Source organism: Salarias fasciatus, chromosome 6 (genome assembly GCF_902148845.1).
Source record: "Salarias fasciatus chromosome 6, fSalaFa1.1, whole genome shotgun sequence".
Taxonomy (NCBI): Eukaryota; Metazoa; Chordata; class Actinopteri; order Blenniiformes; family Blenniidae; genus Salarias; species Salarias fasciatus.
The window spans coordinates 33,836,216-33,852,371 of NC_043750.1; the positions used below are offsets into that span (position 1 = coordinate 33,836,216).

Below are 16,156 nucleotides of genomic sequence, written 5' to 3' on the forward strand. Positions count from 1 at the left end.
TGGGTTCGCTGCCGCTCCCCGTGCGTGGGACGCGGGCCAGGGGTCCCCCCCTTCACCGCCTGCCGCTGTGGTTTCCCGGCCGGCGTGTGTGTGTGTCGCTGTGGCGATGCTTTGTACGTCGTGGGCCGCGCTACATCGCTAGGTGCCCGCCTCGTCCTTCGGGAGTTCTACGGCCGTTCTGGACGTACGGTTTGTTTACTTCCGTCTTATGCACCAATCCCGTCAGCAGGCCAGCTGGGAGTACATTCATCGACCTACGGCCTTCGCCTTGGTGAGTACCACTAGCGAAGCCCGTAGGCGGGCTAAGCACTTACGAAGTAGAATTAGTAGTTACTGGATGTAACTCCAGTTCTACGAGTAAGTGCGTGCCCGCCTACCTGCTGGCCCAGCTGTCTGCTTCCCTTGTTTTTGCTACGTCAGAAGAAGGGTTTGCTTAGCGCCATCCGAGGTTATGTACCCTCGGTGTGGGGCGTGGCGCTGCGCCATCGCGTGCGGGGGATTGGTGCGTCGAGCTTTGTATAGTCTCAGTGGATTGGACAGAGATTGGAGGTGTGCCACTAGCGAAGCCCGTAGGCGGGCACGCACTTACTCGTAGAACTGGAGTTACATCCAGTAACTACTAAATACAGTGGGAACAGAAAGAACTGGGTGAGTTTGCAGATTATTAGAAATGGCAGATTATCCAAATGGAGCCTGAAAGGCATCTGTACAATTCTGTAAGGGCTCTTTTTGAAACCAACATAATCGCCCCCTGCTGGAATTTCCTCGGTATTACAGCGTAAGCACCAACCTCTTAAAAAAAAAAAAAAAAATATATATATATATATATATATATATATATATATATATATATATATATATATATATATATACATAAAGCTCTATGATGGGTTGTCGTTGCCTGGGACGCTTTCTCGTTACACAGGAAACAGGAAGTCTCGAGACTACGCAGAGCTACTTCCGGGTCAGGAACGTAAACTTGCGTCCACGTGAATTACACAAAGCATACAAAGTAAGCGAAAATCCAGTCTTTTATGAATTAGTTGTGTTTCATGGCACACTCTGCAGCTGTCAGTACATGCTCTCGTCGCACGGCTGCCTGTTCTGTGTGTTCTGTGGTGTTTTTCTCTGATTTGTTTAACTTTTAAGGTCTGCTAGCTTGTTAGCATGGCGGGTTTTTCAATGAATAAACTCGGCTCCTGGTAGTCGTGTCAGCTTTAAGCTTTAGGAATTTGACGTTCTCTCACTTTGTTTTTCAGACGGAGACGGACGACGAAGAAGTCATTTTCATTTCTGAAAAACCCGCGACCGTTCGCAACGTGGTTCTTACATTTGACCTGGTATTGATCACCACACTACATATTTCTGCAAGGGGACAATGCATTGGTTTTAATGTGATCACTGAACACTGTTGGTGTCAGATAGTGAACAGTTCAAAGTCCCATGTTTAAGGAGATAAACGCATTAGTAATGTCTTAGTCCTGGAATTTTTTCTCTGACAGTAAATAGTTCAGATCAATAAGCTACCCCAGTGTGAAATGTAAATGAGTCTTTTACACTGTTAGTATGAACCACAGTCAATTTGACTGTGCATTTGGTGCAAACAAAACAAATATGGTTTCATGGTTATGAAAAGATGTAAAATGGAGACATAGCAACTATGAAAATATTGAAACAAAAATTGCTGAACAGTCAAAGGACGTTTCTGTCAGTGGTCACAGAAGCTTAGCTTACCTTTACTGCTATATCAACCATTGCTTCAATGCACCCACGAATCTTTTGTTGCTGTCTGGAAGCATAATGCATAATTCCACTACATCCCAACTCCCTGGGTCTCTCTAGCTTTATCTGTAACTGGCTAAGCCTTAACTGGACCTTTCATGTACTCATTTTTAAATCCTGCCCATCATGCTCTCTCACCTCTGTCACCTCCAGCTCAGTCTCCTGTCCTTTAGACAGGTCCACTGTACATCAGAGCAGGTCTCACCTCGTCTCTTGAATATTTAAAAAAATGTGTTGTGTTGCCTGCAGGAGAAGCGACGTGCTCTTCAAAGAGAGATAGATGAGCAGTCTCAACCACTACTCCCAGCCAAACATCTGGTTTGTGTTCATTTATTTGTAAACATGTACACACTGTATTTAATTGAAGGATGCTACTTCATTACGTGAACTGCGTTTTCCCCATCAGACAAACAAGACAGTTTCAGTGGAGACACAGACCATTAGGATGAAAGTGGAAATGGAAGAAGATGAGAATCTGATAAAAAAGGAAAAGAAGCGTAAGAAAAGACAAGAAGCCGACTGCTCTGTTGAGGATGAGCATGCAGGAACTGTGAAAAAAAGAAAGAAGAGTAAAAATGTTGATGAAGTGCCGGTGCCGAAAGAAAAGAAGAAGAAGAAAAAGAAGGGAACTGATTCTTTGGGTGATGCTAACAGTTCGGTTGTTATTGAAGAAGAAAAGAAGAATAAAGTAATAAACGCAGAGAGTTTAATAGAAGTAGAGGTGAAAAAGAAGAAAGTGAAGTGTAAACCAGAAAATACAGAGGAGGAAGAACCAGGTGTTGAACCAGATAACAAACCAAAGAAAGTTAACAAAAGTAAAAACAGTATTTCAGCTGAAAACACACAGGAAACTGAAATACCAATTAAAGAAAAGAAAAAGAAGAAAGCAAAGTGTAAACCAGAAAATACCAAGGAGGAAGAACCAGGTGTTCAACAAGGCAACAAACCAAAGAAAGTTAAGAAAAGTAAGAAACGTGAAAACAGTATTTCAGTTGAAAACACAGAGGAAACAGAAATGCCAGTTAAAGGAAAGAAAACAAAGAAAGTGAAGTGTAAACCAGAAAATACAATGGAGGAGGAGGAGCAAGGTGTTGAACAAGATAAACCAACGAAAGTTAAGAAAATTAAGAAAAATGAAAACAGTATTTCAGTTGAAAACACAGAGGAAACAGAAATGCCAATTAAAGAAAAGAAAAAGAAGAAAAAAGATAAAAGTATTTCACCTGAGGAAGAAATGACAGCAACAGCAAAAAAGAAAGCCAAAGTGGCTGAAAATGGACTAAAATTAGAAATACATGACACTGAGGTTCACGGGGTTAAATTGAAAACTAAGAAAAAGGAAAGCGTCTCCACTGCGAATGATACAAATGCAAATAAGAAAGTGAAACACGGACAAGAAGCTGATCAGACAAACATGAAAAAGAAGATAAAGAAAGAACCTGAGGAGGAGAAAGACGCTACTGAGACGACCAGCAAACACAAAAAGTCTAAAAGAAGGAAAGGAGGCAGTGATGACAATGAAGAAATGACCGAGAATAAAGAGAAATCCGTGACGATGGAGACGACAGAAAGGAAGGCGCAGAATGGAGCAGCTTCCGAGGAGGCTTTACCGATCGAGACAGAGAAAAAGAAGAAGAAAAGGAAAAAGGAGAGGGAACCGCCGTCCAGCACCTGTGAAGATGTTGAGAAAGTCCTGGCTGAGACCGCAGATCCTCCCGGAAAGAAGAAGATCTCTGTGGAGGTTGGTTTAAATATGAAGAAAAAGAAGATCAAAGAGGAGCCGGAGGTGAGCGCCTGTCTCGGCTGGTTCCTCCTGACGCCTCGGCTCTCTGAAACTGACATGTTTTTTCATGATCTTGTGTTTCAGGAGGCGTCCGAAGTAGACGTGGTTTTTCTGTCATCAAAGAGTGGAAACTCAGATGAAGTCACCATAAATAAGGTACCGTATCCACAACGCTGGCTTTTCCATATTTTCCTCGAGCAGTATTGCATTGGGATTGTGTCAGAAACATACATTGGTCGCTGGGCAAAAATTCTCCTTTTTAGTGTACTGAGCATGAAAAACAGCACTGTAGCAGCATCAGCAGCGGCGAAGGGTTTTAAAAGCAAAGGCAAAAACAGTCCTGGAGATATTAGAACAGCAGCGTTTGGGCGGTTCAGCAGTGATTTGAATCAGACTGAAAATGTCGTTCGTTTTTGTTTTCTTGCAGGAGAGAAGAAAAGCGCTGCAAATGCAGGTTGACGAAGCCTCTCAGCCTCAGAAACCGTCCAGATCAACAGTCAGTATTCTTGTCTTTGTGGAAAACAAATCTGATTCTTAAAGTTTTGAATATCACCGGTGTTTTTATGGATACTGAAGTCAGCTTTGATTCAAGAGTTGTTGCTGTGGAGATCAATACCTGGACGTTGGCTCCCTCTGGTGGATGAAATCGATCTTGTAAACTTTACAATCTATTTGTAATACATTTATTTTTCCACAAATTGTCAGAAGTTTCATTTCACCTTGCACATTCTTGTAGCGATGTGGCGGATGGAGCCGTCTGGAGAGCTGGTCGGCTGACTTCTTGCCGTTTCCCTCTGTCCCTCAGGGTTTGGGCCAGTGGAGCACGGCTCAGTTCGACAGCTCCGCACAGAAGAACAAGTTCCTCCGCCTGATGGGCGGCTTCAAAAAGGGCGCCCAGCCGGCCGCAGGCAGTCCCGGGGGGGCCAACATGGCGCTGGGGAAGGACACCCAGCAGCAGCTGCACAAAGGGCTTCTGGGAGAGTTCGAGCGGGCGCACTCACGCAGGATGGACTTGAGTCAGCGTGCGGCAGGACTCGGCTTCAGCGCGCCGTCCAACAAGAAGTTCTCCATCGACGTTGATGCACGCCGATCCGTTCGATTCGATGACTGAATGTTTGTATTCATGCCCTCAGAGTAGTGTTGTCAAAAGGCAGATGTTGACGTAACTCAGCTGATTTGTAGGAATTTCCATGAAACCACCGCAAAGAAACTGATGTGAAATTTCCATTTTTATGTTAATAGATTTTTTTTTTAAAACCCAAAGTGTCTTCAGCTTTCATTCACATCCTGACAAGACAAACGGCTGCTTTGGTGATTTGATAGTCGTTTATTGTTGCCTTCTGCTTTAAAGTGGAAAAACATGTACACTACAGGTTCAGTTCTGGCAGATTGGACTATCATATGTTGTACTTCAATGCTCCATGCATGGTGGTTGAGTTTTAAATCTGACTCAACGTTTGGCTCCCTTTATCACATTTTCCTTTAAGACAGTTCACTTTGAACAGAAAAGCAAAAGAGGAAAAAAAATGACACGTCTCAGCTGAATTCCCAGTTTTATCAACACGTTACAAAAACTCTCAGCTGCATAAAAGACATCAGGAAAAAAAACAAGTCGCCTCTCCCTTTCTGCTTCAAAATGCTGAGTGTTGTCGACAGCCTGCTGCTTCCTCCCCCAAGTAACCTGACGATCTTCCAGACTCCAGGACTCCTTACTTACAGTGAACTGTTTGATTTCCCGAGTAAACTGATACAGTTCTCATTGGGAAGCTTTAAGGCAAACGAGCAGGCTGCAGGTTAAACCTTTAAACACCAGCTGCATGATGTTTTGGAATGTTTGGAGTGAAAGGATGACAGATGTGCAGGCATGAGCCGGCGCTGCGGCGGCGCGGGAGGCTAGCGGCGGCGATGGAGGGAGGGAGGGCTGCTGCAGAAAGGAAGGAAGTTGTGTGTTCCTTGTGGTAGGAAGGAGTTTCAGTGCTCTCACGCTTGGAGGTACTCGGGCTGCACTCGTGCCACTTTGCGGAACTCTTTGGCGTGCGTCCGCGGGCACTGCATCTCGCACCAGCTGATGGGAACCATCTGAGCACCTGTGAGGAACATGAAGTCAAAGTACAAATTACGGCAATCCGTGATCAGCTCCACAAAAAAAGCTTTCAATTCTTATAGACGAAAACTCTCAGTAACTCGACTCAAAAACCCCACAGACTCCATCAGCACCTCCTCAGGTGAGCGTCACTCATCACATCTATGAAGATGTCTGCTTTGTGCTTACAGCTCGTCTTTACCGCTTTTCTTGAAAACAACTTTTCTTAAAATCCTAAAGACATTTCTCACATGTCTGAAGTTTTTTTTTTTTTAAACCCCAAGAAAACAATTTCAGCACACTGCCTAGAAACAAGAGGAGTGGCTTCAGTTCGTTATCCGGAGTAACATGATGTTCTGCTCCGCGATTTACTACAGAGCCTGAGATAAAACCCGTCTTTCAAAGAAAAGATGAAACTATGAAGGGATTTGGATGAAAACATTCTGAGGGTTGAGTGGAGAAGAGGTTTGACAACTCGGATATTAAACTGCGTTTTTACTACAAAATGGGTTCAATATTTCATTACTTTAAAATAGAAAATTAAAACCTGCCTGACTGGAGATAATCATTATAGACTATATACCTCTGGTGTAAAGCTGATCAGTGTACGTGCTGCAAACATGAAACAATAAATACAGTCTGAGATCACATGGATGTTTGGAAAGAAACCAAAACACTGAGCAAACTATTTTAGCCTGACAGACGAGCGAGCTGATCAAGCTAATCTTCTGCATGAAGCAAACTTTCACCACAGCTTGTATGAAACTGTTTAAGCTCCAACAGGAGCAGAGAGCATGTTTACAATGCTGGAGCTGCCTGTAGCAGTGGATTACTGCACGCTGATCACAACAATGTGGTGCCAGCAATTATAGAAGATGGTTGAAGGATAAACTCAAACCTCAGGTTTTCAAATTTACTTTTTTTCTGAGACGGTTGACATTAGAAACAATATTTTTTTAAAAATCAACCTATTTGTGGCTGCTTCAAAGTTATTCTTAGTAAGAATCACATATATTTTGTGTGCTTGACATTCAATGCAGCATTCAAACATTTTATATGATCTAATATGACAGACATTAAAGCGCTGTCACACCAGGATAAGGTTCACTTATGATGAGCTGCGTTTCAGACATGCTGAATTTCAGACATTACCTGCTTCACTGTGTGCCACCACCACCCCCAGCTCGTTCTCTGCTGTTGTCAACAAGTAGTTCGACTGAACGTCCCCGAGGGAAATCTGCCGTTACAGGTTAAGGTTTTAAAGAAAAATGCAGTCAAGTCTGACGCTGAAAAAAAAAAACATTTCATTAGACCGTCTGTGACCGTTGGATGCACTGAAATACACCTCTGCTCATAAACGTACACATGTTGGAAGTACTTGGAGGATGGGACTATCCTTGACAGAAGTAAACATTTCTCTGATTTGTCACTGATTTAAAGTCTGTCCAGTCACTGATATTTCAAGAGCTCAGAAACTGAACAATCTGCTTTTAAACTTCTGTGCGAATCAATTTGAGTCTCAAACAGAAATATTTGAAAGGGAAAACTTGGGTAATTTTAATGACAACTTAAGGCAATCACAGTGACATGATGCGTGAGAAACGGCTTCATCTCAGAGACTCGGCAGTGTGGGCTTGACTCATCAATAGTGTTTTAAAACTTATAGCTTTGAGTTCCACAACCGTATCAACCAATTTCAGATTATAGAAATTGTAATAGATTCTCCATAATCTTTGAGGTGTTGATCAAAAGTTGGAGCTGCTGCAGAAGTGATTTTGTTTTCTGTATGTGTGTCAGGTTTTCAGAGAAATTCCAGTGAAAGGAAACTGTGTGTACACCTGCAAATGACCTGCATACTTCCCACAGCCGACAAGTCTTTCTCTTTAACGCTCTTCAAGGGTTTTCACTGTGTTTTGACTGGAGGTCAAATGAAGGATACGACTTTAGCCAGAACGATGTCTCCTGGTCTGAAGCTTTTGTACGTTTCCACCTGAAAGAGTCCGAGAACAGCACTGAGTGAACACTGAGCTGAGCTGCTGGAGGTCACAGAAAACCTGAAAACTACAAACACACCTTATCCTTCTCTGTTGCACGAACGTCTTCTTTCCTACAGAAACAGAGTCAAGTGTTTTTTTTTTTTTAGGCAAGAGAATAACAGGGGAGTGGTACCCTGCCCTGTCACACTACCTGATGGTCCCTCTGAAGCGGTCCTTCAGTGGCGTGGAGCCGACGTAGAGGATGTGAACTTTGGCAAATCTGGGGTTGATGCTGGTCACCTGTAGATGAAATAAACAGACCTGTTGGAGGACCTAATCTGCATTTAAATTATCAACAACCTTTTAATTCATCAACTTTTGCGATCTTAAGGTGTAAAATTCATTTATTTCATTAGTTTCACAGCATGAGGTGCAAACCACTGCACCGCCTTCTCCAAATTATACTTTTGGATGTTGTTTTAAATTGTCTACATATCTCAATATGACGTTCACTATGGTATTTCAGAATGGTGAGAGTGTTGGGTCAGCTTTGGTTCAGCTAGCTAGCATCATCAGTGTGATCTGGGTGTCAGTTCTGCATGGTCGGTTTAGTTGCCCAATGTGAGTCTTTTTTGATAAATTAGTTGTTTTATAACCACTATACGTGAAGCTGTTTGCTGCTTCTCAGCAAAACTAGCCCCGCTTGTTTATTTAAATTAAACTTGCAAAGTTAAAAAAAAATAACAATCATAGTGACACTTTCCACTGCATACCTTACAGGTGACGATTGCGCCTACATCTGGCAGTAGTTGTGTTTCCGTTTCCCGAACCACTGAGATCACTGGTAACTGAAAAAATACACACATACAAGTCACACAAACTTGTAAAGAATTACCAAAAGAAAAAAAAAAATAAAGAAAGTTCAGCACATTTTTCACAGCAGGCTCTGAACAAACCTCCTGCAAATCAGTCCTTCAGAGACATTGCATAACACCCTCATTCCGTCACGCCCACTTATCTCAACGCTTCACACCCATTATCCCCAGCAGTCCTCACCTCCTCTCCCTCATTTTTCCTGAGCACGTAGCCTGCTAGCGAGGAGTATATGTATCCATGTCGGAGATACACCCCTGTGCCTGGGATACAGTCGTCTACACTGCACAGTTTGTCACCTGAGTACACACACAACAAACCAGAAGAGCGAGGCATTGGTAACATCACAATCAAAGAAACGTTTGATCTGCAGGAATAGAAAACAAGAACAAATTCACATGCAGGACAGGGTTTGATGAAGCTCTGGTTGGAATCTGGAAAACTGAAGGTTAAGTGTTCTTTATTCGTATCCTTTCAAAAAGTGCACTGCACTAAACAACATGATCTGACTGAACTGGATTACACTGAGGTGTTAGAAATAATCTGCTCTCTGCAGTCAGGCTCAACACAAATGCAATTTGAAGCAGAAATAAAAGAAAACTGAGAAACATCTTTTTCACCAAGAAATGTGAAACACCTCAGTAAGACATGTTCGGTTTTCCACATTGTCTAACATGGTCTCTAGAAGCTTTAAAGTAACACACACCGTCACGTGTACAGAGCACTTGTGCAAAGTAGTTATCTTATGCATGTTCAAAACAAGTAAGATTCTCAAAAATTCTGACGTTGATGTGTAATTCTCTCAATAGCATGACAGTAATTTCAGGCCACTCACATGATAAAATCTTTTTATTCGAGCCACCTTACCACATCTTCACGTTTTAGTACTATGTAGCTTTAAAAAGTTTTTTTTTTTTTTTTTTGCTCCTGAATGATTAAGCACGAGCCATTATTGAAAGTTACAGGCGGTCAGGCCGCATGTAATGAGTAAGAGTAAAGCACTGTGCACACATTTACTACTGCCGTTTCCCATGGGTGCGTCAAAACAAGCGAGCGGAGGAATGTGTTATCCTGCCGGAGGCGATGGGCAGGGCTGCTAATGCAACATGCCTAAAGTGAAAGGTAGCATCTGACAACTCAGGAAACATGGCAAATATAACGAAATGATGAAATGCACCGGTACACACGCACTTCTTGTCTTAATATACTACAACACATGGTTTAAAAACAACGTGGTGGGAAATACACAGAAGGGAAGTTAGCAAGATTTAAGCTGTCAAAACTGCATCTTTGTTACTTTTTCAAGCAATATAACGGAAAACGAGCAACCCTCTATGAACAAAAACGACACTGATTATAAAATTGTCTTGCAAAACACGCGTTAAAGAGAGAGAAAGGTACATTTACGGGACTCACCTGGAACACACAACTTCATGGGCGACATGTTTGCGAGAAGAGCAGACCGTCCGCTTATTGGCTGCGACAGAAGCCTCAACTCACATCTGATTGGCTGGTTGGAAGAGACCGGAAGACGACCAAGGGCTGAGCTATCCGCCATGTTTGGTGAGGCACACATGTGGACATACATGTGCCTGTAAATGAGGATACTCTGCATGTGGCATCCCTCCCTATTCTTCTACAGAAAAAAAATATTAATTCAGTTAAATTGATGAGGAAAAAAAAACCCTCAAAGTACTACTGGTAAGGTGAAGTGTTACAATACTTTGATGGTCCCAGGTAGGAGTTACTTTATGCAAGGTGGCAATAATTTTCAGTCAGTTGGATAAAATAATAATCCTTCTATCCATCTTCTGTATCACTTAGTCTTGTACAGAGTTGTTGAAGTCAATCCTGGTCAATTGCAAAGAAGACCTGCTGAGTTGGCACATTAAAAATGATGTAAAATGAGATTATAAGGCTTCCAACATCTTTGCACTGTTAGGGAAAGAAGTTTAATTTTTTTAGGTTCTCCAGAATATGTGGTACTCTTGGGTCATGGATAGTCCCAGTCTTAGTGCAGCAGTGTTGAAATCCCGATACCCAATCGTGTGGTCTGAGGGGACCATACTGTCTGATATGCTGGATTGTTGAATATGAGTGACAGAGTAGCTGGGTAGCTGAAAGCATGTACATACGAACACTAATGTGTGAGCATTTTCCTGCTGAGATGGGGAGCCGGTGAAGGGAATGGGTTTGCATTTGTGCACCATCAACAGGACTCTGGCAGCATCACCATGAAGTGTCACATTTTTGGAGGCTCTTTCCAGCAACTCCAATGAGTAGTGTAGTCTGGATGAGCCCTAATACCATAGTTGTGTGAACCTTTTACATGTGTATGTAAAAAAGTGCTTTTTTTTTGTTTCTTTAAAAAAAGAAAAAAGACTCATGACACTGCAAAAACATTTCAGCACTTAACAGCTCACAAAATTTATTCTGTTTTGCACAACACCACAGCAGACAAATTTCAGCAGTGCAAATAAACATAGCCTTTTAAGAACAGCCAGTGTTACACTATTGGTCTAACTGTATCCACCTACATTAATTCTCTGTAACAAGAAATGCAGAGGACTGGGTTTAGGTTTCATCCTGCTCTCTGGTCCCCAATTTATTTTGGTCGGTTAGTCTAATGATGAAATGTATGTCTCAGTCTGGTATCAAGTAACGATCAATCAAGCTAAACGTCACGTTAGTTTGTGTGCAAGCTGGGTATTTTAAGATAAAGTGTGCATTGTGTGTCTGTGTGTGCCCCGGTCTGATGACAAAAATGTTAACCCCTTAATTTTTAACTGATTTGTAGATTGCAATATACTCTAGTCTCCAGTGGAAGTCTATTTCTTGGCTTTTCCTTGAGCTGCCACCGCCTCCATGGCCTTCCTGACGGTCTCCTCATCTCCCAGGAACTGCATGGGTCCTAGAGGCTTCAGGTTCTTGTCCAGCTCGTAGACGATGGGGATACCTGTGGGCAGGTTCAGCTCCATGATGGCTTCCTCCGACATACCTGGGGAACAAGGACAGACATTCAGGTTTAATGTTTAAAAGAATACATTTCTGTGACACATGTCTGACTGATGCTGGGGGAGACCAGAACTAGTGGAAAGGGTGAGGAATAATGTTCTAACGAAAAGCAGCAAATATCTTTCTTGAAGTCCAGTGTTGTCTTCAGGAAAGTAGAATCAGCTAAATCAGAAGGCTGTGGTCCACCCTGAAGAGGTTTGCAAAGCTACTGGGTGCATTGAAGACAGCATCAACAACTGAAACATTTCTAATAAACTGGGAATTTACTTTGCAAAATAACTGAATGTTTATTTGAAGAACAGACTGTGCTAAAATGAAAATACATGGATGCAAATGCAATGTTTAAAAAAGGATGCAAAGTTTTTGCTTTAGAATTGTGTAACTTTCACCCTCACCCTCAAGATGCTTTACAATTCCACGGAGACTGTTGCCATGAGCAGCAATAAGGACCCTCTTTCCCTCCTTGATCTGCGGGACGATCTCCTCATTCCAGAAAGGAAGTGCTCTGGCGATTGTGTCCTTCAGGCTCTCACAGCTGGGAAGCTGGTCCTCTGTCAGGTCCCCATAACGCCGATCCTACAACACCAGGAGGGAAGGAGTGTTACAACAATATATTAGTTATGCACATTTGCCCTGCTATAATAAAGATGCAGTTGTAAGAGCGTCGTCACCTTGCTGATGGCCTGATAGAAGTCGTGGTCCTCGTCCATAGATGGAGGAGGAACGTCAAAGGAGCGCCTCCAGATCTTGACCTGAGCTTCGCCGTGCTTGGCTGCAGTTTCGGCCTTGTTGAGGCCAGTCAGGCCACCGTAGTGACGCTCATTGAGTCGCCAAGTTCGGTGAACCGGAAGCCACATCTGGTCAATGCTGTCCAGAACAAACCACAGGGTGCGGATGGCCCTCTTTAGGACAGATGTGTAGCAAATGTCAAACTCATAGCCGGCATCTGAAATGAATCAGAGGAAGACATGGAAACATTACACACTCAAATATTAGCTGTACTTTGAAAGAAAAACAGGTTTTATTAACTTGCAATAACACATATGAACACATGCTCAGGAAGACTGCACAGCAGGGGTGGGAAGCTAATTTTCCCAAAATAATGGAATAATGTGACCATTGAATAAAGTCAATAGCATTCATTTTTATTGGATTTTTTTGCACTGGGAAACTGAGGATTTTTCAACATTCTACAGCAGGAGTGTCACACACATTTTAGCTTAAGGACCACAGTTGATGCTTTCCCTTTAAGCAGTTCCACCATGCTCAGCTTGACTCATCTCCCCCAGCCTGGATTCGTCATACCGAGGCAACCAGAAACTCAAGTGACGTCATTCGTTCTGCGACACATCGCGGGTGATTCGTCTAGCTCTTGCTGAATCCGCTCGTCAGCAACCACAAGAAACGTCTGCACCTTGTGGTAACTCCATGGGGTTGATTTTTGAGCATTCATCTCTTATGTTCCTTTTGTGATTGCATTTTAAAAATGGTGGGGCTGACGCTGATGGACGCGCCAGACTCCTGACTCATCTAGTGATGTTGCGCTCTGGCCAATCAGAGGCCAGCTCTGTGAACCAGACCCCTCTCCAGGGGCAAGGTGAGCTGAGGAGGTACAAGAGGAAAAGGAGAATACAGCCCAATTTTCATCTTGAGTGGGCCGGACCAGTAAAGCAGTCCCACAATAACCTCTGAATTTAAAGTTTTCCTTTGGTGTGGTGCAGACAACATCTGATGAAAATGTCTATATTTTCACACGACCATGTAATAAAAATTATTACAATCTCAAGCCACTTTAAATTAAACTTGTGGTTCAAAATCCAGTGAAATTTCCAAAAAAAAAAACCTCTTAAAGCTGTTGAATTATGCATGTTGTTATAAACCCAACCTGGCAGCATGGCGTTGAGTCTAATGCTAGCTTGCTAACTTTCACACCAGCATCCCCATCCTCAGCTGTCAGAGTTGTCTACTACTCGAAATCATTTAAGTTTTATTGAAAAGTCGTCTTCTTTGAGTCTTGCAACATTAGCTTAGTGTTTTGGCGGCCGGATTGGAGCCTTACGCGGGCCGGTTTTGGCCCTCGGGCCTTATGTTTGACACCCCTGTCCCTGCAGAGGGAACCATGCCTGCGATGGCTGATGGCTGAACTCTCAGGACGGTGTGGGGTCTCTGCAGAGGCTCCGCTCGCTGCCTCCTTTCTGCTTCCCCATCCGGATGAGTTGCATAAGCTCGCGCGCGGCGGTGTAATCCAATGTGGGCCGATTAGGCCCGCCGACACGGCGTGATGAACGCACCTTTCAGGGCCTGTCCTCCCCGCCTCGCCTCCTTCTCGCCGGTCTCACTCAGGTCGGCGTCGAACCAGCCGCAGAAGCGGTTCTCCTGGTTCCAGCAGCTCTCTCCGTGGCGGATCAGCACCAGCTTGTAGGCAGCCATCCTCTCCCCGATGCCCTCTACGCGGTATTTCCGGAAACTTTGGGGTGAGCGACTCCTCCAAAAAGGCGGCGGCGAAGCTCTCAGGCCGGTTCTGGCGCAGCCCCAAAGACGACCAGAGAGAAACGGAAGAGTTATTTTAAAGATTTTTTTTTTTTTAACAGTAAGGATGCAGCGGGCGTGCGTGCAGGTTTGGATCGACTTGACACAGCAGCACCCTGTCGGTCTAAACCTCCTTCCTCTCCAGTCCTGTCGGTTCCCACCAATCAGAGCCGAGGAGGAGGGAGGGAGAGGAGGAGGAGGGAGGATGGGTGATGCGCAAAGACGCACGTCCACAGGCCCAGCGGTGCATCGCAAGCAAGAAACACGCACCAAAACAGGCCAGAGCGCACAGATGCTGGACCCACAAGTAACTGGCCGACGTTAGATAAATCTATGCATGTCCTCCCATCAACATGCGTTTCAATGTCATGCACCAATTCCAGCACCTGCAACCTTAAGCAAAATAAAAAAAAAAATCTTGGTTTGTGTGCAGAAGACAAGCCTTAACAGCATGCCTGTGGGTGGAAAGTGATGCAAAGGGCTAATTGTTGAAAATCAAAATGCACATTCAGAAAAAAAAAAATAGAAAGTGGCCAACACAGCAGTCCTCCATCGTTGCTTCTGGGCTCACAGCATGAGGCCTTCCATGTGGCAAGTCTCGAAGCAGGTTCTGGGAACATTGCTGTTCAACTTGTGTGGCATAAGGAAAACCGAGAAAACTCATCTTGTAGGGTCAACTTTTGACTTTTAGCCCAGCATTTAATGAAACCATAATGATATTGAGCATTGAAGATCAATGCATATGATTCTGATTCTGACCTGATTCTGATTTTATCTGTCAAACTATATTCAGTACATACTCATCCAGCGGAAATGATCAGTTATCCAGTGGCTATCCCTCACCGTTCACAAACATGCTTGTGACATTATAGTGACCATAAATTTCCCTGAGGTTTTCATGTGAGTGTGTGTGGTTGTCTGTCTGTCTGTGTTTATCCTGTGATGAATTTCTGACCTGTCTAGGGTGTACCGGCCATCAGGCATGAGCTCCAGGGCACAGCCACTTTGCACAGGATAAAGCGTTAAAAAAGATGGATTGATGAATGGATACGTATTACGGTTGTCGTCTTTCTCTATTGTAAAATGCTTGCCATGTAATGTTTTTTTTTTAAAGTGAACTTCTAAATGAACAAATTGAACCCCCCCCCCCAAAAAAAAACCCCCCAAAAAATCTAATATATAGTTGACAAAAACACTGAGAAAATATCAATAAGCAGTTTTTCCCAGCAGTAGCTATTGTGTTTTTAACCAAATATCTTCACTGGTTTTTCTTCAGTTTTTAATGTGTAAGATGGTTCATTTCTAATGTGCCTCCCTTAGATCTTCAAGCATCATTTTATTTTTAATTGAGAAAATCTATGTTTTAGTTTTTAAAAAGGGTATTATTGTGTGCTGTCATGGTGTTGTATTTTTAAATGCAAACGCCTGTTGTCTTTTATTAATTATGCTGTCCTCCACAATGAGCTTAAGTCACTGTTAAACAAATGTCACATTTCCTGGTCAAAACAGATGATATTCAGTAACATTAATTCACACAGAAGAGGTTGAGACCCACCTAAAAAAGTGTATTTTTTTTTTTAACTATCCTGACTTTCATTTTAGAATTCTGAGAAAAGTCTATACCATTGGACCAAAGGTGTGGGCATGTTTTAAGTTTTTGTTTTTTTTAGTTTGAGGTGTTTTCATGCAGTTATGGTAAGCAATAACTTTTTCCATAGTCAATAATCCTCACAACCTCGTACATACACAGTCTAATACTCATAAATACACTCTGTCACACTGTACTCAGAATTCTGACTTTATTTTCAGACTTTAAAGTAAGAATCAAAGATACAGTGTTTATTGATTGATTGATTGATTGATTGATTGATTGATAAGGTGCCCCTGGTACTGTTCTTAAAATAAAGTTTACTGAAGGATTTTTCTGGATTTAACTGATTCACTTAACCGTGCTCTCACGTGTTCCCCGGAGGCGGATTGATTGTGTCCAATCAGCGCTAGAGATTAGCTTGTTGGCAGTCAGATGTGAACGCTGATTGGTCACAAATGAAAATAGTCACGTAGTCCCGCCTCTTCCCGGAAGCTGACAGTCATCTGACTTGTTTCCTTGTTAGC

General features: G+C 43.0%; 3 protein-coding genes across 3 annotated transcripts; 1 reads left to right on the forward strand and 2 right to left on the reverse strand.

The window, feature by feature from the left end:
* The first annotated feature begins 963 nt into the window (after positions 1-963).
* Positions 964-5,067, forward strand: LOC115390850 (lysine-rich nucleolar protein 1-like). Its single transcript, XM_030094876.1, has 7 exons — positions 964-1,012; positions 1,260-1,340; positions 2,032-2,100; positions 2,189-3,568; positions 3,650-3,721; positions 3,993-4,061; positions 4,371-5,067. Exons 4-7 carry the CDS (start codon positions 2,228-2,230, stop codon positions 4,674-4,676), a joined length of 1,788 nt encoding a protein of 595 aa, XP_029950736.1. The 5' UTR covers positions 964-1,012; positions 1,260-1,340; positions 2,032-2,100; positions 2,189-2,227; the 3' UTR covers positions 4,677-5,067.
* LOC115390903 (exosome complex component CSL4-like) lies at positions 4,878-9,966 on the reverse strand. Its single transcript, XM_030094948.1, has 8 exons — positions 9,914-9,966; positions 8,681-8,796; positions 8,398-8,472; positions 7,836-7,924; positions 7,722-7,755; positions 7,588-7,638; positions 6,801-6,885; positions 4,878-5,652 (listed from the first exon to the last, which is right to left on the reverse strand). The coding sequence occupies exons 1-8, from the start codon at positions 9,939-9,941 to the stop codon at positions 5,546-5,548; spliced, it is 585 nt and encodes a 194-aa protein (XP_029950808.1). The 5' UTR covers positions 9,942-9,966; the 3' UTR covers positions 4,878-5,545.
* Positions 9,967-10,895: 929 nt separating this feature from the next.
* LOC115390898 (phosphoglycerate mutase 1) lies at positions 10,896-14,179 on the reverse strand. The gene is made up of 4 exons (XM_030094942.1): positions 13,804-14,179; positions 12,184-12,458; positions 11,908-12,088; positions 10,896-11,495 (listed from the first exon to the last, which is right to left on the reverse strand). The coding sequence occupies exons 1-4, from the start codon at positions 13,940-13,942 to the stop codon at positions 11,326-11,328; spliced, it is 765 nt and encodes a 254-aa protein (XP_029950802.1). The 5' UTR covers positions 13,943-14,179; the 3' UTR covers positions 10,896-11,325.
* Between the last annotated feature and the right edge of the window lie 1,977 nt (positions 14,180-16,156).

What these genes read in the sequence shown, in the direction of transcription:
- LOC115390898 (XM_030094942.1), bottom strand. Translation starts at nt 13,942, where the DNA reads ATGGCTGCCTACAAGCTGGTGCTGATCCGCCACGGAGAGAGCTGCTGG. An exon ending in GGGAGGACAGGCCCTGAAAG is followed by an intron (nt 12,459 to 13,803) that starts GTGCGTTCATCA and finishes GATTCATTTCAG; the next exon opens with ATGCCGGCTATGAGTTTGAC. An exon ending in TCTATCAGGCCATCAGCAAG is followed by an intron (nt 12,089 to 12,183) that starts GTGACGACGCTC and finishes CTGGTGTTGTAG; the next exon opens with GATCGGCGTTATGGGGACCT.
- LOC115390903 (XM_030094948.1), bottom strand. Translation starts at nt 9,941, where the DNA reads ATGTCGCCCATGAAGTTGTGTGTTCCAG. An exon ending in GTGCAACAGAGAAGGATAAG is followed by an intron (nt 7,639 to 7,721) that starts GTGTGTTTGTAG and finishes GGACTCTTTCAG; the next exon opens with GTGGAAACGTACAAAAGCTT. An exon ending in ACATCGTTCTGGCTAAAGTC is followed by an intron (nt 6,886 to 7,587) that starts GTATCCTTCATT and finishes CTGTAACGGCAG; the next exon opens with ATTTCCCTCGGGGACGTTCA.
- LOC115390850 (XM_030094876.1), top strand. Translation starts at nt 2,228, where the DNA reads ATGAAAGTGGAAATGGAAGAAGATGAGAATCTGATAAAAAAGGAAAAG. An exon ending in AGATCAAAGAGGAGCCGGAG is followed by an intron (nt 3,569 to 3,649) that starts GTGAGCGCCTGT and finishes CTTGTGTTTCAG; the next exon opens with GAGGCGTCCGAAGTAGACGT. An exon ending in AGAAACCGTCCAGATCAACA is followed by an intron (nt 4,062 to 4,370) that starts GTCAGTATTCTT and finishes TCTGTCCCTCAG; the next exon opens with GGTTTGGGCCAGTGGAGCAC.